The sequence below is a fragment of the Schistocerca nitens genome, chromosome 4 (assembly GCF_023898315.1).
Source record: "Schistocerca nitens isolate TAMUIC-IGC-003100 chromosome 4, iqSchNite1.1, whole genome shotgun sequence".
In the NCBI taxonomy this organism is placed as follows: domain Eukaryota; kingdom Metazoa; phylum Arthropoda; class Insecta; order Orthoptera; family Acrididae; genus Schistocerca; species Schistocerca nitens.
Window position 1 is genome coordinate 388901151 of NC_064617.1, and position 27082 is coordinate 388928232.

At 38.7% G+C, this 27082-nt stretch overlaps 1 protein-coding gene across 1 annotated transcript in view; it reads right to left on the reverse strand.

Moving 5' to 3' along the window:
* LOC126252328 (uncharacterized) overlaps nucleotides 1-27082 on the reverse strand; it is a 150932-nt gene that overhangs the window by 82996 nt on the left and 40854 nt on the right. Inside the window, exon 2 of the mRNA XM_049953215.1 lies at nucleotides 21369-21500. Within this exon, the coding sequence (XP_049809172.1) occupies nucleotides 21369-21500 (132 nt within the window). The remainder of the gene's footprint in view (nucleotides 1-21368; nucleotides 21501-27082) is intronic.

Genomic DNA, 27082 nt, shown 5'->3' on the forward strand with positions numbered 1-27082 from the left:
CTCTCCCCTCTGGTAGCTAATTTATTCAAGGAAGACTTTGAGGACAAGACACTGGATTCAGCAAGTTTTAAACCAACAGTCTTCTGGAGGTATGTGCACAGCAAATTTGTAGTATGGCTGTACGGAATGGATGAATTATGTTGATTTCTTGAGCATTTGAATTCTACCCATGCTAGCATCAATTTTACTATGAAAATAGAAAAAGACAGCTGCCTCTCCTTTTTGGATGTTGTTGTTCCCCGTAAAGTTGATGGCACATTCAGACATGCCGTATATCATAAACCTACACATACAAATCTACATCTACATGCCAGTAGCTGCTGTCACCCTTCACAGACCATAGGTGTCCTTAAGACCTTAGTGCATGGGGTGCACTGTATATCCGATAAAGGTAATTTGCAAGAAGCGCTCACATACATCAAGAGCATTTTTAAAACAAATGGATTTTCTCCATAACAGATTTGTAGAGCATTCAATGTAAAACCTAGAATGCAGGTATGTGATGGGGGAGAAGATAGTAATTCCTTCAGATCAAGTGTGTTTTTGCCCTATATGGGTACTCTTTCCTTGAAGATAGGCCATTTTCTCGAGAAATGCTGTATTAAGGTGATTTTCTGGCCTCCCATGAAGATTGTAGCTTTACTCGGCTCTGTAAAGAATTATTTATTGCTTTGTAAGGTGGGTGTGTATCAGATTCCTTGCAGAAATTGTGAGAAGTCATACATAGGTCAAACAACATGTGCTGTTCATGAGACATGTGTGGAACACTGAAGGATCACATGCCTATCACAGCCAGACAGGTCAGCTGTGGCTGAACGTTGTATTGATACAGGGCATTCCACGAACTACAGTGATGTGAAGATTGTAACATCCACCTCTTCCTTTTGTAATTCTGTCTTTAAGGAAACTATTGAGATTAGATTAGCTAATATTTTAATAAACAGAGATAATGGTTCTAATTTGGACAAAGCATGGAATCCAGTTCATGGTATAATTAAACTGCAGAGAAGTCATCATGGTGTCATCGCCACCATACATACATTGATAAGTGTATCTCTTTGGTGCTGACCAGCATCTGTGACTCGCGGGTGCGTACCACCATCATGGAGCATATAAGACCGCGCTTGACACCTTGTAATCAGTCTTGCAACTCACTGTGAGGATGGCCAGATGGTAAATGGACAAACTATCAGTGGAAGAAATTTTATTTGCGTGGCTGCATGCCAAAAATTTAATGGACAATTTAAATAATCTATCATAGCGTAGAATCCTTCATAGTGTAGAATATATCACTGAACAGATACTTTTTATCTCCATATTTGTATAAGGTTATCTTAGTAATCTCCTTGGACAATTTCTTGTGCAATTTTATTTTTTTAGTTACTATTCTTATGGTTCTTTCCTGTAGTTTGAAAATTGTGTTCATATTTTGTGCATTTGTACTGCTGAAAAGAATTCACTACACAGAAGAGACATTAAGCCACAAGAGGCACAATAAAGACGACTTCTAAACTATTAAACTTTTGGAAACAGTTCTTCTTCTGAAATAGAAAACACACATATATTCACAAAAACACAACTTGCATGTACTTGGTCACTGGAGCCCAACTGAAACTCAAGTGTGTGTGAGTTGTTCTTGTATGAATGTGCGTGTGAGTTCTCTATTTTGGAAGAAGGTCTTTGTCCAAAAGTTTAATATTTTATTAGTCTTTTTCATTCTGTCTGTATGTGACTCAGTGTCTTCTCTATGTGGTGAGTAGCAATTTATCTGCTCCATATAGTTGTTGTTCTATCCAGGTCTCTTCATTGCCATAAAAGAATTCCATGCATAAGAAATAAGTGTACATATGAATAGTATGCAACTAAAAGACACTGGCTGTTACACTCTGATGACATTCTGTTTATAAATGGTTTTCTGTGTTCATGCCATTTCAACAGAGAGTCAACATTCATTCCTAGAAATTCTGTGTTTGATACACAATTTGTAGAGGTGAAACTTACATTTAAATTCCCAGTGTCATTTTTCCTCTTAAAACTGAAATTCGTCATATGGTATTTGTTTTCTTTATGTTCAGTGTAACATTATTGCCTACCAATCTACTGTAAACTTCTTTCATGGCTTTATTTGCTTTACCTGCAATGAGTTCTCTTATTTTCACAGTGACTAGTCATTGATGTACACTGCCTGGCAGAAGAAGTTAAGCATCCAGAAGGCACAGTCAAATGTCACAAATATCAATCTAACTTCACACACACACACACACACACACACACACACACACACACACACACACACACACACCATAGTGGATATATGAATGATTAGAGTGGGCAATTCTCTGTAACAGGTAGAATGGCCACCAGAGTGCATTCATTTTGTGCATGTGTAGTGTTGTTACCAGACTTGGTAGGGTGCATAAAGGGCATGAACAAGTTCAGATGTTGGGTGATGGAAGATGTGGAGATGTCTCACACTCATGTGAGACAGCATTATCAGCGCCTGTCAGAATTTGAAAGCAACCTCATTGTGGGTCTCCTGTGGATTAGGTGGTTGAATCATGGATTATGCAGATTTGAGGGGCATTTGTAGGTGACAGTGGCCCAACATTTGACTACATGGGAATGTGATGGCAGGCAATGGCAGGTATGCTCATTGTTAAGGCTTAGGTTGACCACCTTTGAGCACCATAAGGGAAGATTGTAGTGTTGTGCACCAAGCACATTCTAACCATTTCAAATCTATGCCTCCCATCCCAGGATAAGTAATGGAGTCCCTGCAACATTCTGTGTCATCCCACACTGCTGGTTGGAGACTAGCAGCAAAGTCATAGAAAAATATAAGTATATGCTTGTGACACACACATCCTTTTATGAGCATCAAGTACCACTTTCAGAACCCAAACTGGGATTCACTTAGGAGTTGTATTTATTCATTAATCTATCTTTCATGGCTGATTTTATTACTTTTAAGAATGCCGATAGCAGGGAATAGGGCCTTAAGATTTTTACATCTTCTGCATTGTCTTTTGCAGAAGCGCAAATCTTGCATCTTTTAAAAAATTTTGAAAATTTCATTATGTTTGTTCAAGGAGTTGGTATACACTGTCTCAGCAGACAGGTCGCATACAGAAAACTGCTGACTTTTTATTTTATAACTTTTTTTTTATTTTGATGGCTCTTGTTTGCTATTATTGACTTTATACTCCATGGTTGGGAGTAACATTTATGTACTTAGTGATTAGTTATCAACAGGTATTATATTTGCTTTTGCTGATTCACATAGTTATGCATTTATCCAGAATGAGATTTTCACTCTGCAGCGGAGTGTGCGCTGATCTGAAACTTCCTGGTAGATTAAAACTGTGTGCCCGACCGAGACTCGAACTCGGGACCTTTGCCTTTCGCGGACAAGTGCTCTACCATCTGAGCTACCAAAGCACGACTCACGGCCAGTCCTCACAGCTTTACTTCTGCCAGTTTCTAGTCTCCTACCTTCCAAACTTTACAGAAGTTCTCCTGCGAAACTTGCAGAACTAGCACTCCTGAAAGAAAGGATACTGCAGAGACATGGCTTAGCCACAGCCTGGGGGATGTTTCCAGAATGAGATTTTCACTCTGCAGCGGAGTGTGCGCTGATCTGAAACTTCCTGGCAGATTAAAACTGTGTGCCCGACCGAGACTCGAACTCGACACCTTTGCCTTTCACGGGCAAGTGCTCTTCCATCTGAGCTACCGAAGCACGACTCATGGCCGGTCCTCACAGCTTTACTTCTGCCAGTATCTCGTCTCCTACCTTCCAAACTTCACAGAAGTTCTCCTGCGAACCTTACAGAACTAGCACTCCTGAAAGAAAGAATACTGCGGAGACATGGCTTAGCCACAGCCGTGAGTCGTGCTTCGGTAACTCAGATGGTAGAGCACTTGCCCGCGAAAAGCAGAGGTCCCGAGTTCGAGTCTCAGTCGGGCACACAGTTTTAATCTGCCAGGAAGATTCAGATCAGCGCACACTCCACTGCAGAGTGAAAATCTCATTCTGGAAACATCCCCCAGGCTGTGGCTAAGCCATGTCTCCGCAGAATCTTTTCTTTCAGGAGCGCTAGTTCTGCAAGGTTCGCAGGAGAGCTTCTGTAAAGTTTGGAAGGTGGGAGACGAGATACTGGCAGAAGTAAAGCTGTGAGGACCGGCCATGAGTCGTGCTTCGGTAGCTCAGATGGTAGAACACTTGCCCGCGAAAGGCAAATGTCCTGAGTTCGAGTCTCAGTCGGGCACACAGTTTTAATTTGCCAGGAAGTTTCAGATCAGCGCACACTCTGCTGCAGAGTGAAAATCTCATTGTAGAAACAAATGCCAGGGGTGTGGCTAAGCCATGTCTCCGTAGTATCCTTTCTTTCAGGAGTGCTAGTTCTGCAAAGTTCGCAGGAGAGCTTCTGTAAAGTTTGGAAGGTGGGAGACGAGATACTGGCAGAAGTAAAGCTGTGAGGACTGGCGGTGAGTCGAGCTTTGGTACCTCAGATGGTTGAGCACCTGCCCGCGAAAGGCAAATGTCCCGAGTTCGAGTCTCGGTCGGGCACACAGTTTTAATCTGCCAGGAAGTTTCAGATCAGCGCACACTCCACTGCAGAGTGAAAATCTCATTCTGGAAACATCCTCCAGGCTGTGCTAAGCCATGTCTCCGCAGTATCCTTTCTTTCAGGAGTGCTAGTTCTGCAAGGTTCGCAGGAGAACTTCTGTAAAGTTTGGAAGGTAGGAGATGAGATACTGGCAGAAGTAAAGCTATGAGGACCGGCGGTGAGTCGAGCTTCGGTACCTCAGATGGTTGAGCACTTGCCTGCGAAAGGCAAATGTCCCGAGTTCGAGTCTCGGTCGGGCACACAGTTTTAATCTGCCAGGAAGTTTCAGATCAGCGCATACTCCACTGCAGAGTGAAAATCTCATTCTGGGAACATCCCCCAGGCTGTGGCTAAGCCATGTCTCCGCAGTACCCTTTCTTTCAGGAGTGCTAGTTCTGCAAGGTTCGCAGGAGAACTTCTGTAAAGTTTGGAAGGTAGGAGACGAGATACTGGCCGAAGTAAAGCTGTAAGGACCGGCCATGTGTCGTGCTTCAGTAGCTCAGATGGTAGAGCATTTGCCCGCGAAAGTCAAAGGTCCCGAGTTCGAGTCTCGGTCGGGCACACAGTTTTAATCTGCCAAGAAGTTTCAGTTATGCCTTTGTTTGTCTCTCTGTTTCCTCTTTGATGACTTTGCTTTGGACTTGTTCTCTGCACTGCATATTATTTTGTAATTAAATGACTGTCTGTGGAGCAATCTGCACTTTCCCATAAATCTTTTTGTACCCATGGTAGGAATATAGGAACTTTGGCTCATTAGTACTCTTTTTCATGAATCTCAGGTACTTAGGCTTTGGGAGGACTTGGTAGTACAGTTTCTCTGTAACACCTCCTTAGCAGGATACAGGATGAGTATATGAGGGAGCATAAAACACTGAGTCCCCAAGAGTCAGTCTTAGGTTAGTTTTGTTTATAATGTATGGTCAAATCACAACCTAAAATGGAAACAAAACAAGAATAAACAACTCAAGTTGCTCAATAGGGCATATTTTGCACTTAGAAGTGTTCTTCATTGTGTTGGCATGAAAGCAAGGGCAGTGGGTTATTTTGCATCCTTGTATTATGTCTTGTCTCGTGAAACTTTCATTTGGACCAGTGCAGCTGGAGTAAATATTCACTCACTAAAAGTAATTAGAAAGAGTACTATGTAATGCTGGATGAGATGATTAGATTAGAGTTTAACATCCCTTTGACAGTGAAATCATTACAGACGGAGCAGGATGTCAGATGGTGGAAGGATGGGGCAAGAAATTGGCCATGCCCTTTTCAAAGCAGCCATTCTGGCATCTGCCTGGATTGATTTAGGGAAATCACAGAAAACCTAAATCTGAATGGCTGGATAGGAATTTGAACCATCATCCTCCTGAATGTGAACCCAGTGTGCTAACCACTGCACCACCTTACTCAGTTGTAAAGTACGTAAATATGCATCTTGCAGAGATGTCTCCAAATATTGAGAAACTGTCACAACTAGTTTCTAGTAAATTTACTCTTTAATGCCATTTTTTGTTAGTAATATAAATAAGTTTCAGTTTCACTGTGATGTTTACAACTGCAGTGAAAGATAGGAAAAAGGAATTTCCCTATAGATTTTGCCTCATTATATAGCATTCAGAGTGGTTTGTCAGTCTACAAGAAGCTCCCTCCTGGCAGAGAAGAAAGAAAACTAATAGCGTAATAAATAAAATTTGCACAAAGCGTGGGATTTGAACCCAAGTCTCCTCACCAGGCAGATGTGCTAACCACCACGCCACCCTGGCACAGTGGCTTTGCACACCTGCATGGACTACCCTAACATGCCTCCCTCTCAATCCAAATTAGTAGGGTAGTCTATGTAGTTGTGCAGACTGCACAGACTAGGCAGATGTGCTAACCATTGAGCCACTGTGGCACAGCAGTTAGCGCATCTGCCTAGTGAGCAGGAGACCTGGGTTCGAATGCTGGCCTGGGTACAAATTTTCATTCATTGCTTCATTCTCCATGTATACATCATAGATGTCTGAGACTTGAAAAGGTCTTTGGAACCATATAGTTTCATTTGAATATTCACAGAGTACAATTCTGCAGCTTTTTTATCAGTCAATGTACCTATTTTGCTAGTCCATAATACAATATTCCAATGTTTAAATAACTGGTTTATTTTTCCTGAAATTAATTATCTTTTGTGTTAGTTGAACTTGTGTTCAGTGCCAATTTTCATTGTAAATTCTATCACAGCTACTGTGAGAATCCTAATTTTGACTACACACTTTTCTTACCATAATTTTTCTGTACAGTATGACATAGTGTTGATTAATTAACACATTAGTTAATAATGTTATGGAATTTTCTGTAATTTCTGAAATTGTACTTATGCACTTAAATGAGGTGATTCATCTTGCAGAAGAAAAATAGTGTCCATCTATGAGGCATGTTTTTTAAGTAAGTACCATTTTGAAATCAAAAACAGATGTGCTAAGATATCTCTATAATTTTATTTTTACACGAAAGCCTGTACCTTAATCTACTTTTCTACATAATTTCCATCAATATTAAGGCACTTGTCATAACGTTGTACCAGTTTTTGAATACCCTCCTCATACAAGTTGCCGCCTGACTTGTTAACCACTGTTTTGACTTCATCATCGTCTTGAAGTCACTGACCGCCCAAGTGTTTCTTCAAGTGCAGAAAATGATGGTAGTCACTGGGCGCAAGATCGGGGCTGTATGGAGGATGATCTAGAGTTTCTCATAGAAGAGATGTGATGAGATCTTTAGTCTGATTCGCCACATGCAGACGGGAATTGTCTTGCAGCAAAACGATGCCCATGCTCAACTTGCCATGTCTTTTGTTCTGAATTGAATGGTGCAGGAGTGACGTATTTTCAAAACAAGACCACAAGTGTTGCAGTTGTAAGCGATGACGCAGGAGATGACTCAGCACATGCTTTGCTTGCAATGTGCAAAATTCTTCAACTGCAAACAGGGGCAGAGAAGATCATCATCATTTCTGATGGTGCTTCTAGTCATTTTAAAAATCACGACCAGCTGTTTGAATTGAGTAAGTCGCTTGTGCCAACTGACTGGGAATACAGTGCCACTGGTCACAGGAAGGGGCCTTTTGATGGTGTAGAAGGCCTGCTGGAGCACATGCTAGAAAACATCATCTTTCGAGACCAAATACAGCTGCAATTCAGAATGCTGAGGATTTTATGAAAATCCTGAAATTTTACACATCCGCAGCCCTCATTCTTTTATCCAAAGGGGAAATTGAAGAATTCCGTGAGCAGAAAAAAGAAGAATGGTTCACACAAACTATTCCTGTGAAAGGAATTCAGGAGACAAATTTATGGACTCAGAGTGATGGCCGAACTCATACTGCACACACTTTAAAGAGCAAGAAAGAAGAAATTTCGTTTGTTCGGCCAACACCTCAGAAACAGCAGGATAATATTCAGATTCAAAACCTGAGAAAGGGGATGTTTGTGGCATGTGTGTATGACTGTGACTGGTGGTTTATAGACATCAGTTATGAGTTAAATGAAATAGTAGTGGACTTTACACTACCACATGGACCAGCTGCTGGATATATGTTTCCAGCTGAAGGACAGCAATACTACCATCAGTGCTCACTTCATGTTCACAATGTTTTGAAGATTGTAAGTGTTCCAGTTCCTATTGGTTCAACATGATGGCATCACTCTATATCAAAGGAAGATATGAAGCAGTGGAACACATTTTTAGTTCATTTACTGGCTAATTTCAGTACAAAACAGAGTGCACAGAAGTTGTATAAATTGAAACCTTTAAGTCTTTGGGCCTTTCACATACATTTTGGAACCACTTAAAATTCTTGAAAAAATGAGTCTCTTACTCATCTTTCAAAACTATAATTATGTTAAATATGACTAGGTTTTGATTTTTATGAGCTTGTTATGTGATAATGTGGTAATGAAACAGGTTTTATGTATGGTAAAAATTTCAATTGTTTATAAATCCTGTTCAACCTTAAAATGTGGAAGCTCTCCTTTTCAGGAAATGTAGAACTATATGGTACTAATCAACAAAAATAAAAAAAATTATGGATTGACATTTTTTTTTTAAAAAAAAAATTTCGCATAAATTATAAAAAAGTTCAGAATACTATAGCAAAAGAACTTTGACAGATAAGTCCAAATGGAGGATTTCTTTGCAATCATAAAGCAATTATCTTTCAAATGAAAACAATGCCAACAAAATATCTAGATCTGTTCCAGAGATATAGCATTTTGAAATTTTTTCCAAAATTTGCATCTTCAAAATGGTATGCGCAGTATCATGTTTGGAGAGCTGTATCTCGGAGCATAAATTTTTTTGAAGAAAACAAAAAAAAGCATGTTCCTCACTTGGTCCTTCATTTTAACAAATGCTAAATTCAATAACATCTGTGACTGTGAAGGTAAGATTCTTTCCTAGCCTGCCTGAATTAATATGAACTATGCCTTTTCTAAATTTGTAACCAGGAACATTTTCTGTGATACAAATTTTTGTTTGTTCTTGAAGTTAGCCAACAACAGTAAATTCTAATCTAGCCAAGTTCTAAAGCATTATGTAGTCTTGAGAATAACAGTTTTTTCCTATGCCAGCCTTTATTGAGACCATCTCGGTTATGAAATAATCAGTCCATGGTTTGAAAGTATGGAAGTAACATTTAAGTCTTATGTTGGCATGGCGTTGGCTCTCAACACAATTATGAATGTTCTGTACCTGAAAATAGATAATCTGGTAATTCCATAACTCGGTAATATTAACTTTTGAGTGAATTCTGCAACCTAAATCAGTGAATAGTTTCAATGAACTGCATTATAATTAACAAGAGTGTGAAACATAATTATCAAAAGAGTGAATTATTGTTGGACTCTGTGACCTGAATTATGGACAGATTTAAATGAGCTATGGACTGTCATTGTTTTTAAGAGGAACTGTAATAAGTAAGAACTATGACTACTTTTTATAAAAATGAAGTGTTTATTTAGTGCCACAACAGTACAATTTATTTCACAACTGTAATTTTGGGTGCTGATTCTTTATAGTGCCACTAACAATTTTTCTTAGTGTAAAAACAGATCACCGCAACAAATAACTGAACTCCAAAATCACGTCCCTTTTAGTGGGTAAATTCCTTCTTTTCGAAACCCCACCTGGGTAACAGATGGATCTAAATTTACCCAGACACACCTTAAGATCTTAATAAATTCTTTTTTTGGGTAGCTTCTGGCCAATGTGATGTTTTCGCCACTCAGTGAGTTCTATGTTCCAGGTAGTTTTTTAAGGTTTTGTCACACTGAAGTCCAATGGCTGGAGAAGCTGGAATGAATGAGGGGCCAAAATTAAAAATGTGATGTTTTCATGCCTTCCAATCTCTATCAACTTCAAACATACATGTGCTTTACACCCATGACATTTAATCAGAGCAGGCCTACTTCCTCCTTGTGATGGTAAAAATGATTTCTCGAAAACATTCTCAATGACATCAACTTCCATACTGCCACTGTGAGCAGCTGCATAAATAAGTTCAGGAAAAGTTTCTGCTTCAGAAGCTTGCTATGCACTCCACATGAATTTTGCTGTAAATACTACTAATGGAGGGCGTTTGTTCACGACTGAAGATACAGTAAACAAGACAGAAATATTATCCCACCATGGAATACTTGTTGTTCTTGACAAAGGTAATCCTCAGCCTCTCACAACTTTAGCATTTGAAGGATCCATAGCAAATCCTTTCTCACCTAAATTAAAAAAAAAAACATATTTGGTATATTTTCAAGGCCATGAGCTTTTATAGCAACTTCAATGAAGTTGTAATGGGATGAGTAATGAATAAATCTACACAATTTTTTTGCACATTTTAGTGTTTTGGAGTTTTTTAATAGATAAGTTATTGCCTTTTATGAATTCATAAGACCAGTCATAGTTTACTTTGTCATTTGTGAATGGCATTTTCAGTTTATTACTTTTAACAGACTTGCACACCAATGATGAAATATGAATGAATGAATGAATGAATGAATGAATGAATGAAATTTTATTGTCGTTTAGCTATTACAGCAATTGACAAAGTCAAGTTACACATATACAAGTTATACAGCATATATACATGGGTTAAAGATCAATATGTGACATAAGTTTTACATAAAGTACAATATTTAAAATGAAATAATATGAAAACATTGCATCATAACTGATTCAGTTAAAGAAATTATGCTACACTCTCCAAATCGGTACCACTATGATATTTTACAGTCGTAAAATTCCTGAAGTGAGTAGTATGGGTTTGCAGCTAACCAACTGAACAATTTGTCTTTAAATACATCAAATGGAGCTTCTACCCATTCTAGTGGCAAATTATTAAACATCTTCATACCCACCACTTCGTAGCTGTTCAATGACTTGGATAATCTGTAGTAAGGTATGTCAAGATTGCTACTATTCCTGGTTCCATGAAAGTGTACATCTCTTCTACGCTGGTATTCTGATAAGTTGCTCTTTATATGCAGTAGGGCAGTGTAAATATACATGTTTATCACAGTTAATATTTTTAAGTTGATAAACAGTGGTTTGCAATGGGCCAGTTTATCACTGTTTGTGATAATTCGAATTACTTTCTTCTGAAGTACCAGAATGTCCTGAAGGTGTGAGCTATTGCCCCATATTAAAAGCCCATAAGATATAATACTTTGAAAAAAAGCAAAGTAGGCCGATCTTACATAGGCCGCAGGTACATGGTTTATTAAATTCTTTAACAAAGGCAGCCTAAAAGCATGTTTTTCTATCTCAGTTATTCTGCCGCCATGCTCTTTTTGACATCAAGTGAAAATGTTGTTGAGTGACCGTGAGAGTATTATGTGGCTTCTCTTCTGCCTTTGGCATGATCTCTTATTGTAAAATATGGTACATTGTACGTCTTAGAAATGTGATTTATATTCATTTGGCCAGATTGCACCTCCTCCAAAACAGTTTTCAGAGCTGTTGCTGTATACTTCTTTCCTCTCTCCAATTGCCTTGAGTAGTTTCTCATTAGAATGAGATTTTCACTCTGCAGTGGAGTGAGCCAGGAAATTTCATATCAGTACACACACTCCACTCTAGAGTGAAAATCTCATTCTGAAAGCGTCCCCCAGGCTGTGGCTAAGCCATGATTCGGCAATATCCTTTTTTCCAGGAGTACTAATTCTGCATGGTTTGCTGAAGAGCTTCTACATCTACATCTACATTCATACTCCGCAAGCCACCCAACGGTGTGTGGCGGAGGGCACTTTACGTGCCACTGTCATTACCTCCCTTTCCTGTTCCAGTCGTGTATGGTTCGCGGGAAGAACGACTGTCTGAAAGCCTCCGTGCGCGCTCTAATCTCTCTAATTTTACAGTCGTGATCTCCTCGAGAGGTATAAGTAGGGGGAAGCAATATACTCGATACCTCATCCAGAAACGCACCCTTTCGAAACCTGGCGAGCAAGCTACACCGCGATGCAGAGCGCCTCTCTTGCAGAGTCTGCCACTTGAGTTTATTAAACATCTCCGTAACGCTATCACGGTTACCAAATAACCCTGTGACGAAACGCGCCGCTCTTCTTTGGATCTTCTCTATCTCCTCCGCCAACCCGATCTGGTACGGATCCCACACTGATGAGCAATACTCAAGTATAGGTTGAACAAGTGTTTTGTAAGCCACCTCCTTTGTTGCTGGACTACATTTTCTAAGCACTCTCCCAATGAATCTCAACCTGGTACCCGCCTTACCAACAATTAATTTTATATGATCATTCCACTTCAAATCGTTCCGCACGCATACGCCTAAGTCTCAAACACAAAGAAAGTTGTTAAAAGGATAATGCATTTGCTAAACTACACTATCAATGCTATTTCCTTATGTTCTCAAAACTGAAAAAAATGCAAACAATCCTGTGAATATGATAGGTTAGAGTGACATGCTGGAACTCAGCAGCCCTGCTGTGATGGAATGCATGAGTAGGAATGCTTCTGGAAATACTACGCCTGACACCAGTGCACTCTAAGTCAGGACAAAACACATATAATTCACTATATGATCATGTATGAAACATTTCAGAGGAGCTATGAACTAATTGTGCACTTGTTCCAAAAGTGCATTTATGCCACATTATCTTACTAGACTGTAATTTCCCAATTCACTAATCACTAGTGTGTCACATAATTCAAAGTTAGTGGTGTTTAATGCCCGGAAGTACACCATTAATCAATCACACTAAGAAAGCCTGAGAGATCACAGCATTCAAAGTGTTGTTCAGCACAATATCCCTTAACCTGAAGGGTTTGGGAGTTAATGCCAGTTTTTTTAATATATATATGTATATAGGCACTAACCTTTTGAGCTACTGATTCTATAGTAGTAATGTATTAGTTTATATCCATCTACATTTTTTTATTTTTTGTTTTAAGTGCTTTACCTGATGATTTTATTTTAAGCTCAGCACATCTGCTGACAACCCACCCTATCATTTTTGTGTATAACAGTAGCAGCTCCTCCTGGCTAACATTCATCACTTTGTCCAAGCTGCAGTGCTTTGTTTTGTTAACAGTTGTTATGACGGAATCTACAATTATCTTGCAGCTTTGCCTTTTGGAAGAATTTACCATTAAAAATTCAAATAAAAAAACCTTGGAAAAACATAAGATTTCACTGGTGTAGGAGGGGTACTGAATGCTCTGGTCAAACTGGATGGTTTTAGTAATTACACCTGTAAGAAGCCTCTTACCACAAACATTTAGATGCAGACTTTGTTGTGTACATGCAGTCGAGTGAAGTGTAATGATTCAGTCACACACATCTGGGCTGCACTGCAGCCCACTATGTACTGCTAATGTATGGTCTGTGATGACAAGTTTAGACAAATTGTAGTATGCACAGAGGCATTTAAGCAGTCACTATTCCTGTTCTTCATACACAAATGAAAACATAATATGGTTCAATGGGAAGTCCTTTGCCTTGTACTTCATCATGACTTTCAGAGGGCAGATTAAGTGTATATATGGATGCTCTTATTCTCTATATGCACAAATGATGTGATGGAAGGGTGAGCAGCAATTTGCGGCTATTTGATGATGATGCTGTAGTATTTGGGAATATGTCATTGTTGAGTGACTATGGAAGGATTTAGGCAAAAATTTTTAGTTGTTGTGATGAATGGCAGTTTGCTCTAAATATAGAAAAATGTAATTTAATTCACATGAATTATAAATACAGCCTCATAATGTCCGAATGCAGCATTAGAAGTGTGCTGCTTGAGACAGTAACACTGATTAAATATCTTGGCATAATGTTGCAAAGTGATATGAAATGGGACACGAATGTAAGAATATTAGAAGGGAATGTGAGTGGTTAACTTTGGTTTATTGGGAGAATTTTATGAAAGTATGGTTCACCTGTAAAGGAGACCAAGTATAGAATACTACTGGGACTCATTCATGAGTGCTGCTTGAGTGTTTGGGATACTTACATGACCAGATTGAAAGAAGACATTGAAGCAATTCAGAGTCAGGCTGCTAGATGCATTACCGGTAGATTCAATCAACACATAAGTATTTTGGAGATGCTTCCTGAACTGAAGTGAATGTGCTGGCGTATGCCTTTGCCAGCACACCAGTTGGCACTAGAAAACATTGTATAGATTCAGGAATCAGTACATGTTATTTGATTGTTGTTAACCAAGAAGTTTAGATTGGACATCATTGAAGTTAAGTTCTCATTTGGTTCCTCTAATAAAGTGTATTTTAACCATGTGTGCCTTTTGTGTTGTAGTGAGAAGAAACAGGCCGCCCACCTATCATGCCGCCCTCTCCTCATCCAGCCAAGAACCACAAAACATTGCAAGAGGGCACAGCCACAAAAGTGGTGACAAGTCTGATCAACACATTTTTCTAGGTTGCTGCAAGGGAGCTGTCATTACAGTGCTTCTATTTGTTCATTTGTTCTTGTTGTTGCTTGTATTACAGGAGGGGAACTGCAGAACTAATATATTTCTCTTTTCACAGTGCTTTTCTATTTGTCTTTTCAAATGGTTCAAATGGCTCTGAGCACTATGGGACTAAACATCTGAGATCATCAGTCCCTTAGAACTTAGAACTACTTAAACCAAACTAACCTAAGGACATCACACACATCCATGCCTGAGGCAGGATTCGAACCTGCGACCGTAACAGTCTTTTCAAATTTTGCTGTAATTTATTAACATTAGAACTGCTACCTACCCCTTCCACCCCCTGCCACTGCATCTAAGCTACAGACTGCTCCTGCTCTGGAACTAAATCAGCTTTTTCAGTTTCAGAACCAGCAATTCACCACATTGCTGTCTACTGTACAGCAGTTTCTTACTGCACAAACTGCGTTGGCTGCCCAACCGACCAACCACCTGATCCAACAAGTGTCACCAAACAACATTCCATCATTTCAGCACTGCGATGAGAAAGAAGAGGAATGGCTTGGGTGTACATCCCAGGAACCCCTGTGTTTCACTTACTTCAAAAACTCTTCCCTCCATTGTCTTCCAATCCACTCTCCTGTTATGAAGTAGTAGGTACATTAAGTCAGTATTATGAACAGCAGTTTCAGGTCACATGAGCCAGACTTCAGTTCTTTCACCTTAAGAAAAAGCCGGCACAGATGTACGCAGGAGGAGGAGGAGGAGATTAGTGTTTAATGTCCCGTCGACAACGAGGTCATTAGAGACGGAGCGCAAGCTCGGGTAAGGGAAGGATGGGGAAGGAAATCGCCCATGCCCTTTCAAAGGAACCATCCCGGCATTTGCCTGAAGCGATTTAGGGAAATCACGGAAACCCTAAATCAGGATGGCCAGAGACGGGATTGAACCGTCGTTCTCCCGAATGCGAGTTCAGTGTGCTAACCACTGTGCCACCTCGCTCCACAGATGTACCATCAGTGGTATACTCACTTATGGGATCTCACTAGGAAGTGTAAATTCAAGTGTAATTATGGCAACTTTTAGAGTGACATGTTGCGATCATCTGCAACTTGTGGTCTAGTGGCTAGTATTGCTGCCTCTGGATCACGGGGTCCCATGTTCAATTCCTGGCCAGGTTGGAGATTTTCCCTGCCTAGGGACTGGGTATTTGTGTTGTCCTCTTCCTTTCATCATCATCATCATTCATGATTGTGGCTAGATTGGACTGCATTGGAGTGTGAAAAAATTGGGACTTTGTACAGGTGCTGATGACCATGCAGTTGAACCCCCCATAAACCAAACGTCATCATCATCATCATCACGCAATCACATACAATGTCCCTGATAGCAGAATTAGAGAACAGATTCTCAAGTACTCAGATCCTTCACTACATAGTGTTGCAAATATTAGAACAATTTGATTCCGGTGCCATAGCCACCAATAAATTTGATCAGGTCATGATTTGTCGGGTCGAGTCGCCTCTTGCCAGCAACTGCCCCACTCAGCTGCCACAATGGGCATGCACACAGATGCACACACAGCCTATTAAACAAGTATCCAGGCCTGTAAATCTAGTGAAGTCGTGCCCTCGCTGTTTTTCTTGGCATAAGCAGCAAGATTGCCTGTCACACAAAGCGACATGTCACTCATGTGGAAAGAAAGGCCTTGTCCAGGCAGTTTGCTTGCAATGGTAAATGAATGCCAATTCTGCCCACTCTCACAACAATAGGTCTCATGCAAATTCTGTGAATGCAGTGTTTTCAAAACCAACTATGGGTACTAGCAGTAATTCAAGTAAGATTGTGCCCTCATGTTGACCTAGTGCAGTGTTCGCTATTCCAACAAACTATTTGTAACATTACAAATTTCTGACTTTCAATTGGACACAGGTACTTCTGTAACTTTGCTTAATCATGCCACTATGAACAGTTAGGCTCACCAGTTAGGCTCACCACGCCTGTCAGAATCTTGCACGCTCCTCGCTGCATACAACGGACAAGAAATCCCAGTACTTGGACAGTGCAGTTTGCCTGCCACTTGCAAACCTCACACTATGACAATGAAATTTACTGTGTTGCAATCAAGAGACAGTGAAAATATTTTTGGCTTCAGTTCGTTTGACTTGTTTGGCTTTAGCATCCATGACAATGTACTTTCAGTGACTGCTTTTAATCCAAAACTACCTTGATGATATTGTCATCTCAGATTGTTATTTATTTTATTTATTTATTTATTGCATTTGTGTTCTGTAGACCCATTATCAATAAATCAGTTGGGTGTAGAATGTGTCATTTACATAGCTTTGCTTAAGGAATTTCCTGAACTCTTTTCTGGTGGACTTGGGAAAGTTAATAATTTTATAGTGCACATTACCTTGAAAGACAATACACAGCCTAAGTTTTTCCGAGATCAGCCTGTTCCCATTGCTTTACGAGACAAAGTGAATTAAAAGAATTGCAAGGCAATGGTGTGAATGCTCCAATACACGCTAGTTAGTGGTCAGTGGGCAAGTCCATTGGTTTTGAGGCTCGTCCCTTCTGGTCTAATTCACATTCATGTTGTCTTCGAAAGTACAGTCAATCCACAGACTATAATTGACACTTATCTATTGCCTTACACTGAGGAACTTATGGACAGGCTTGGTGCTGGCCATTACTTTTCTAAGATAGATTTGCATGATGCTTATTTGCAAATACCACTAGATGAAGAATCACTGACAGTGTTTGTTGTTAATAAACATTTAGGCCTGTTCAAGTATTTGTGTATGCCCTTTGGCAGTGCCTGTGCACCCACCATTTTTCAATGTTACTTGGAACAGCTGACTGCTCAAGTGCCATTCTGTTCAAATTACCTTGATGATATTGTCATCTCAGGTTGATATTTATTTTATTTATTTATTTATTTCATTTGTGTTCTGTAGACCCATTAGCAATAAATCACTTGGGTGTAGCGTTCTACATAGATTTGAAATATTTGTTTATAATAATAGGTTGTACAATGAATAATATATTGTGCACCAGAGGAACACATTGCCAATTTGCATACTCTTTTTCAGATGTTGTCAGATGCAGGACTCAAGTGTGATCTTGAAAAGTGAGGGTTTTTTCAGACAGAACTACAGTTTGTAGGTCCTGTGATAAATAGTCAGGGTGCACCCCCTCAAATCTCATTTGCTTGTAATTCATGATATGCCTGCTCCTCACAATGTTACTGAACTGCAGTCAGTGATTGGCATGTTGACATACTACATTTGTTTCATTCAGAATGCTTCATAGATTGCGAATCCATTGCATCGCTTGCATCTGAAAATTGTGCCTTTCATGTAGACCAAAGAGTGGTGCAATGCATTTCAGAAACTCATTTCCGAAAAATGCCTTGCCCAGTGATAGATGTTTAGTAATTTTGATCCTATCAAAACAGTGATTTTGCAAGTAGATGCTTCCTTTTACGGAAGCAGCACTGTGCTTTTGCACAGAATTGGTGCACAAGAGAGACCTATTGCTTTTGCCTCAAAGTTGTTAACTCAAATTCAGTGCAATTATTCACAAATTGAAAAAGAAGCTCTCGCTATTGTGTATGGTGTGACAAAATTCCATCACTTCTGTTTGGTCGCAAATCCTATTTAGCGACAGATCAGAAGCCTTTGCAGTCCTTGTTTCATCCGTCAAAACCAGTTCCTACACGTACTGCTCAAAAATTGCAACATTGGGCTTTGCTTCTATCCCAGTATGAATACGAAATTGTCTACAGACCTACAGCACAGCATGGTAACGCTGATGCCCTTTCTTGCCTTCCGATCAGCCCCAATGCTGATTTTGGTTTCTCTGACGCATCTTGTTGCCAGATCAATGTGCAGGTCTCTTAATAGCTGCAACTTTTCCATTGAATTACTGAGAAATTGCACAGGCCATGCAAGCGGACCTTGATCTGAAGATTTTGTTGCATTACATTTGCACATGTTAGTCTCACTGATTGAACAGTATTGAGAACTCAGTAGTGTGTTGATATTTTGCTCATCAGCATAACCTTTTGGTACAACAAAGTGTGATTTAGTACAATCTGACAGTGAGCAACTGCATATGCTCATTCCCACAGTGTTGCAAAATAATGTGTTACAGCTGCTACACCTAGGACATTGGGACACTGTTCACACTTAACAGTTAACACACCGGCATTGTACTTGGCACAGCATGGACTCTCACACTGAACAGATGACATCACAGTATCGCACATGCATGGAAAACTGATCCAGTCTACCACAGATCTTCTCAACTTGGCCTAAGACTCAATACCCATCACAATGAGTAAACACAGACGTTGCAGGACCATTCTGAAACACTCGTTTGCTTGTAGTAGTAGACTCTTTTAGCAAGTTCCCATTTGCATTTCCTATGAACTCTACCACATCATGTAGCACAATTCAAGTGTTGTCCTCAATTTTTTGCATTGTAGAATTGTCTGAAGTCATTGTTACAGTTAATGGACCTTAGTTCACGCCACATGACTTTGAACAGTTTTGTTACAAAATGGTGTTCATCACCTAACAAGTGCTCTGTTTCACCTCCAATCCCATTGAGAAGCAGGATGCTTTGTATGCATTTTTAAACAATGATGTCCAAGCTTCATGCCTTCCACACATGGGAATGGGAACTGCAACTCTTTCTTGCCTCCTATTGCTCCCACCCATGCGACAGACCATCACAGGGGGAAATTCTACATGGCTGCTGCCATCGGACACTGTTTAACTTGCTCCACCTGCTGCATCATCTGGCACTGCCAATGGTCTGCAAGTATCACTTTGCACTGTTTGATCTTGTTCTTTGCAGGGTTTTGGTGTGACACCAGCACTGGGAGCAAGGTGAGATCCAGAAATGTATAGGCACATATATGTATCTAATTGCAGGTCCGGATGGTTTGCAGCTCTGTCATCAGAATCAAATTTGCATTTGTCATTTGCCCCATGATTCTGCTGCTTTCCTTCCCTCAGATTCACAGCCTCATGTGACCATGTGGCCTTTGCAGCCACTCGCTGGTGTCACCACTGCACTCCAGGACGAGCCAATGGACGTCACGCCTTCGCCTCCGCCGTCAGTGCTCTCCGACCCAATGGACCTGGACCCATTATCACCATCACTGCCACTGTCATTACCCCAGGAGACACCCTCAGGATTGAACACATATCCTGGGCATTCTTTTTGAGAGGACGATCCTCTGCTCTTCCAAGCCACATGGCAGAGTATGGCCATGAGTATGCCGTCCTCCACAACTACAGCTCCCAGCTCACCTCTACATCCAGCTCCCTGCCTCCCCCCTCTCCCCATCCCCATTTCGATTGTCATTCACATCTCCAGTACATCAGTACATGGCATCAGTGCAGCATTTTTTTTGGGAGGGGGGGGGGGGGGAGGGGAGAGGGAGAGGAATGTACTGGCGTATGCCTTCACTGGTGTATGCCTTCACCTGACATACACACTGAACTAAGCATGCCTATGACAAGAGAAGACCAAGAAATGACCCCAGGCTACATGCCGATAATGCCACCTGAGCAGTGTACAATAGGTTGCTGCTGATGGCTGAGCTCTCTCAATCTCAGTGCCTCAGTATGTTGCATTGGGGCTCAGTTCACATTGCACCTCAATATGTCACACTGTGCTCTAGTCTTTCACAGTGATAATCATCACCTTGCACCTTAGCTAGCTGTGAGGGAATGTTATTCATTGTATATAGCTGTGATATGAACACAGACAAGATTCAAGAATTAGTAGATGTTATTTGATTGCTGTTAACCACAGAACTTCAGACTGCACACAACTGAAGTTAAGTACTCATTTGGTTCCTGTAATAAAGTGTGGGAAACTGGCCACCTACTTATCATACCACACTCTCCTCATCCAAGGAAGCAAAAAACATTAAAAGAGAACACAGCCACAACAATGAGAATCCCTGAAAGGAAGATGACATACTTCTTGTGAAACAATGAAACAATGTGGAGAAGATTTAGAGAAGTAGCATTTGAAGTTGACTGCAAAATTGTTCCACTCCAACCAACATACATTCTGAGTAAGGACCTTAAGGATAATATAAGAGAAATGCGGGTTAATACAGAGGAGTATACATAGTCATTTTTACCTTGCTCTGTTTGTGAGTGGAAAAGGAAATGACTAATAGTGGCACAAGATATCCTCTGCCATAAATCACATGGTGGCTTGTGGAGTAGGTATGTAGATGCAGGTTTATGAATACCTTTCTCTCCTATACAATTCTCCAGCCATACATTAAAATGCTCCACAGAACACTTCATCCAGGGCTTATCATACTGCTCAAAGAATTATATAATGTCCTTACATGGACTCTGCCTGTGTCATTTCATATTTTACATTTTCTAAAATTCTATGCTTGACAGGTCTATGTATAATGTAAGTAAATTACAGAAATAATTATTTTATATCCTAAAGATAAAGCTGTCTTCAGCCCAAGGTTGATTTGAATACCACAGTGCTTTATTAGACATTGTTCTATTGGTACTTTCCTTCAACCTTCGAATTGATGTACCCAGTCAGTTATGAGTGAGTGTACAATTTAACATGGAAAACTGAACCACAATGCATCTTGGAATTTTTCACCTAAAAAATCATTGCCAATGGTGAAAGAAGCGACAAAAAAAAAAAAAAAAAAAAAAAAAAAGAAAAGAAAAGAAGAAAATTACTGGTAATACACATTGCATAATAAGTAATATGAGTAATAAAGAATAAGAAACAAGAACAATAGCGACAACATTTGAAATTGTAATTAGTGATTCCTTACCAGTAGTACATCTTCCTTGTAACCTTCAGCACGGCAAATTGTTACAGCAGGGTAAGTCATGGTCTTGTTAAATGTTATACGTGAATGTGTAGAAACTGGAGGCTCAATCAGTCTGCCAAAGCATTCCATAAGCTGCAAGAAACCAATTATAATGTTAAACACTTACAGTGGAACATTGTTACTTTTTTCGTAATGTTAAACAAGTCTGGTGAATAAAAATATTTAATTATTTTATAAATGGATGTATCAAACCTGTAATCTTAAATGAAAGTATAAAAAATCACAGTGAAGAATTAGGATTGTTTGGCTTGATATTGTTATTCAAAAATTATTATTATTTTTAATAAAGGTGTACAGGACAGACTGTCAACATTTCTCTCACTTGATGACATGTACTATAACTGCACATGCCTATTGGGGGACTTATAATTTGTTTTGTTGATTTATGTATCTCATTTTCTGCAAGGAAGAAAATTGCTTTTAATGATGTGGCTTTCAGAAACAAACAAATTAATTTTTTAAGAAATATAGCTCTTTGTGTTCTGTGAATGGAAAAGGCCAGGCATAATTTGGGAAAGACGCCACTTTCAAATAATGCTGGCTGACTAAGAAACTTGGTGACATTATTACAAAACTAAACTATGCTGTGTTAACTCAGTTTCTGAAGCCTTACACTTAGGACATGTGGCACAGTCAGTAATATTACAAGAAAATTAACTTGATTTCTATTCTTTTGGAACAAGGCAAGGCATTTCTGTATAATATGTTCATCCACTTTGCATCTTTGTCTGAAATTTGAATGGAGTTTTATATAATATTACTAAAATCTTTATTAGATTACTAGTAGAAAAAATGAGGCTCTCTGCCAATTTAAATTTATTTTTAAAGAATACATTACTAACTAATTCTGTAAATGATTTGTTTATGTTGATGTAAAGGTTATCAACTGTAAACTAATGGTGCAGTTCAGTTGTTGAGGGCACAAAACTTTGCACCTTGTGGCATTAACTGTAGGTTTGTCACAATATATGTCAAAGATGTTATTGATGTGACCATTTGTCACAAGTGTTGCCTAGTGTTCAAGAACAGAGTGAGATGTTATGGTGACTCTCCACCATTGTGAATGTACTTTAAGAAAAGGTAAATCTTGTCATTAAACAAAACATAAATCATTCTGACAATGAAGAGACCAGTTGCTGTTAAAAGATTCATAGATTATAAGGATGTGGAGACTTTGGAACATCAGTGCTGGCATGACTCCAATATAACATGAAAAAGCTGTCACATACATGGATAGGACTCCAAATACAAGCTGTATGTTGCTGTTATGTTCTGTCTAGCCAAGGTAGCAAGGAATACAAAAACACACATGCTGGATTTGTATTTTTTATTTATTTATTTATCCTGTGGATCACATACTGTACAAAGTACACATGATATAGGACAAGTAATTTTTCTTAACAAATATGTAGTTTGGAGAAAAAAAATAGGCAATGGACTGCCATTTAAAAAATGTACACAAAATTGTTCATTGATGAATATAGTAACTTCACATACAGAGAATACAAACAATTCACATGGGGAACTAAGAAACATGTAGGCAATGTAGTGCTACTTTAAATTTACACAAATAATCACTGAGATTACAGAATAGTGAAAATGTCAACTGGAAACACAACAGAAGAACAATGTCATTTAAAAACTACATTAAACATGAAATTAACATTGAGATTTCACAGACAATTAAGTTTTAATACTAATAGAATGTGTACTTGTACATTCAAAAGCGAGTTGAAAAATTTTGGGAAGTGAAACTGAAACATAGTTGTGTATAGTAGAAATTAGGTTATTATTTTGCCTACAGAATGTTTTACTCTAATCACAGTATTTTACAAAGGAACTTTATAATTTTTCATTTCCAGGAATTCTTGTACTGAATAGAAACAGTGCTTTGTCAGAAATGCCTTTAGTTTATTTTTAAATATTGGATCTGGAGCAGTTTTTATTTGTTCTGGAATTTTATTGTGTAATACGACACCCAGATGAGTTGTATATTTTTGGTATGATGATGTCCTTGAAAAAATTTGATGGATATTAGATTGCCCTCTGGTATAATGAGCGTGTATATCATTGTTTTGGATTAATTTGCCTGTTCTTGAGAGGTATTCCCTGGTGAATAGGATTGTTTCTTGAATGAATATGGATGGGATGCTTAGAACATTAAGTTTTATAAATTGACATTTACAGGATTCCAGCTTTTTGAGGCCACAGATTATCCTCAGTGCTCTTTTTTGTAGTTTAAATATATTTGTGTTGTGAGTTGAATTTCCCCAAAAGATGATTCCATAGCAGAGCAATGAGTGGAACTGCGCATGGTATGCTTGCATTAGTGTGGATTTACTTGTAGTAGATTTTAGTATTCTTAGTCCATAGCACAATGATGAGAGTTTCTTTGATAAGTTGTTTATATGTGTGTCCCATTTTAAATTTTGTTGGACCCATAGACCCAAAAATTTTGTTGCATTTACATTTTCAATTTTATCATTATTTAACTTTACTTGGATAGTTTTTTGACTGGATGCGGGAATTAGATGGAAGTTGATACATACAGTTTTCCCACTATTAACAATTAGGCCATTTTTGTTAAACCACTCAGAAAGTTTTTCCATAGAGTTATCAGATATTGTCTGAAGGGATTCAGGGCTAGATCCAGTCAACACTATGCTTGTATCATCAGCAAACAGGATAGTTTTTTGTGGGCTCATACGTTCAACAAGATCATCTATGTAAATGAGGAAAAGTAATGGCCCTAGAACAGAACCCTGGGGAACACCATATCTAATTGTTCTTTCCTCCGAGAGGAAAACTGTTATTTATTTTATTCTGTACATTAATATCATATTGAAGTGATACCTTCTGTCTACGGTTTTGTAGGTAAGAGCATAGCCAGTTGTGAGCCACACCTCTTATTCCTCTTCTTTCCAATTTAGCAAGCAGTATTTTATGATCTAGTACGTCAAAGGCTTTAGAGAGATCTAAGAAGATACCTGCAGCTATATTATGTTGGTCAATGGATGAGAAGTAAAGCTCATCCCATTTGGTAAGTCTCCCCTGACCTGGGGTTTGGGGTGACTTCTAAACTGTAACCCTTTCCCTAAACCTCTCCAGTCATTTTCCTTCACCACTCTTCCTTCGGCTTCAACTCTTCCACAAGGAAGAAGAAGCCACTGGCTCCAAAAGCTTCTGAAAGTTAAATTGTTTTGTGTGTGTGTTCCCCTGCCACCACTTGGAAAATAGATTTTTTTTATCTGTCCATTTACATTATATTATCAATAATTGGTTGTTTTCATTGTTACATTTACTATTGTTTGCACTATTAATTTACTGTAATAATAGTGTCTGCAAATGATTATCACTGTCTTTCACAAATGGACAACATTTTTTTTAATACATTTGTATTTGGATGTTTATTAGGAGCTGCTACAGTCGCTGTCACTGCAAAAAGATAATAATCATTGACTCTAATTGATTGATTAGTTGATTTTTTACTGGTCAAGTTTTATCATACAGCACAAATTTTACACCTGATATTGGACAGGTCAAAGAAAATTTGCAGTGGTAGATGGTATCAGCTAATAGTAAGCAAATTAAAATTCATTACCTATTCTTATAATCTAATTTTTGAATAACTTTTTTGTTACATATTCAGAAATACCTTTACACAATAGAAACAGTGCTTTATGTGAAATGCCTTCAGTTTAGTTTTAAATATTGGATATGCAGCAGTTTTTATTTCCTCTGGTGTCTTATTATGTTGTATTACACCAATGTTAGTTATGCACTGCTGATAGTCTTTTATTTATGATATTTTTATATATTTGATTTCCCTCTGGTACAACAATTGTGTACATTTTTGTTCTACAGTAGTCTGCCTGTTTTCAAGAGATAGTTTCTAGTGAACAAGATAGTTTCATAAATGAATAAACTTGGAACATTCAGAACACCAAGCACAGTAAAATGAGATTTACCGAAATCCATCTCTTTAAGGCCACAAATTATTCTTAGAGCTCTTTTTTGCATTCTAAAAACCTTTACACTCTGAGCTGAATGCTCTCAGAAAATGATCCCGTATCAAAGCATAGTATGACTGCAATACTGTTGTTTTGCTTGTTGTTGACTTTAATATTCATAAACCATAGCACATGGGTGAGAGTTCCCAAGACAAGTTATTTATATGTGTCCCATTTTAAAGCTTACTGAATCCACAGACCCAAAAATTTTGTGACACCTAAATTTTCTATGGGATCATTTTTTAATGATGCTTGAATAGACATTTCATTAGATAGAAAAAAATAAATGAAAGTTGACGAACACAGTTTTTCAGTATTTACAGTGAGTTTGTTTTTGGTGAACCACTTTATAAAGTCTTTTCATAGAACTTTCTGCTGTTGACTGCAAGGTTTCTGGGATGGATCCAGTAAGCAATATGCTGGTGCTATTGGCAGAGGGGGTAGTTTTTTGGGCACTCATTTATTCAACAAAGTCATCCACATAAGTAAAGAAGAGTAGTGGCTCTAAGATTGAGCCCTGCATTATGCCGTATATTATTGGTAATTTGCTAGAAAGGAAGGAGTTGTTATTTGTTTTACTCTTAGTATCGAATTCTTACTGAAGTGACACCTCTGGATTTTTAGGTGCAAACACAACCAGCTCTATGTACACCTCTTACTCCTCATGTTTCTGATTTTTTGAGCAGATGCTATGGTATAGGATGTTGAAGGCTTTTGACAGGTCTATAAAAATACCTGCAGCTAATTTATGTTGATCAAGGGCTTTAAATGCACAGTCTAAGAATTTGAAAATTACTCTCCGTGTGCATTTAGACTTTTTAGAACCATGTTGTTGCACGGTAAGAGGACAATATTTATTTATAAACTTAACAACATCATTAAAGAGTTTTTCCAGAATTTTTGAGGAGGAAGTTAAGTGTAACACAGGTCAGTAGTTTGATATTTTTTCAGAAGAACCTTCTTTTAGTAGTTGCTGAACTTCTGCTATTTTGAGAGTATCTGGAAAGACACCAGTTTCTAGAGAGAGGTCGAAAATTTTTGCCAATGGTTTTGTTATGTGGTGAGCATATGCTTTTAATATGAAATCAGGTACTTAAGCAACTCTGGGCGAAATGAAAGTGTTCTTTTGACACTCATTTACTTCCATGAAACATAATAATGCTAGTCATTCATAGAATTTATGCTTTCCAGAATAATTCCTAGAAAATTTGTGACTTTTATCACGATACTGTAGCCTTCTCCTAGGATCAGCACCTATTCCTTGCTTGTGTGTTGACCTTATGAGAGCACTTTCTCTTTCCATTCTGGTAGGTACACCCCTTATAAAACATCCCTATTTTTTAGGCCACTGGTCATCCTATCTCCATGTAGGTACGCCTGCCCTTTATACTTAGTGAATGCTGGGTACGCCCCCCTTATTCTTTCTGAGTAGGCCTCACAGTTCATTACCCTAGTATACATTTCTCTGTATAACATAATTAAGTACTTTCTGGCAAAGATGTAAATCTATCTTGTTGTTGTTGTGGTCTTCAGTCCTGAGACTGGTTTGATGCAAGTCTCCATGCTACTCTATCCTGCGCAAGCTTCTTCATCTCCCAGTATCTACTGCAACTTACATCCTTTTGAATCTGTTTAGTGTATTCA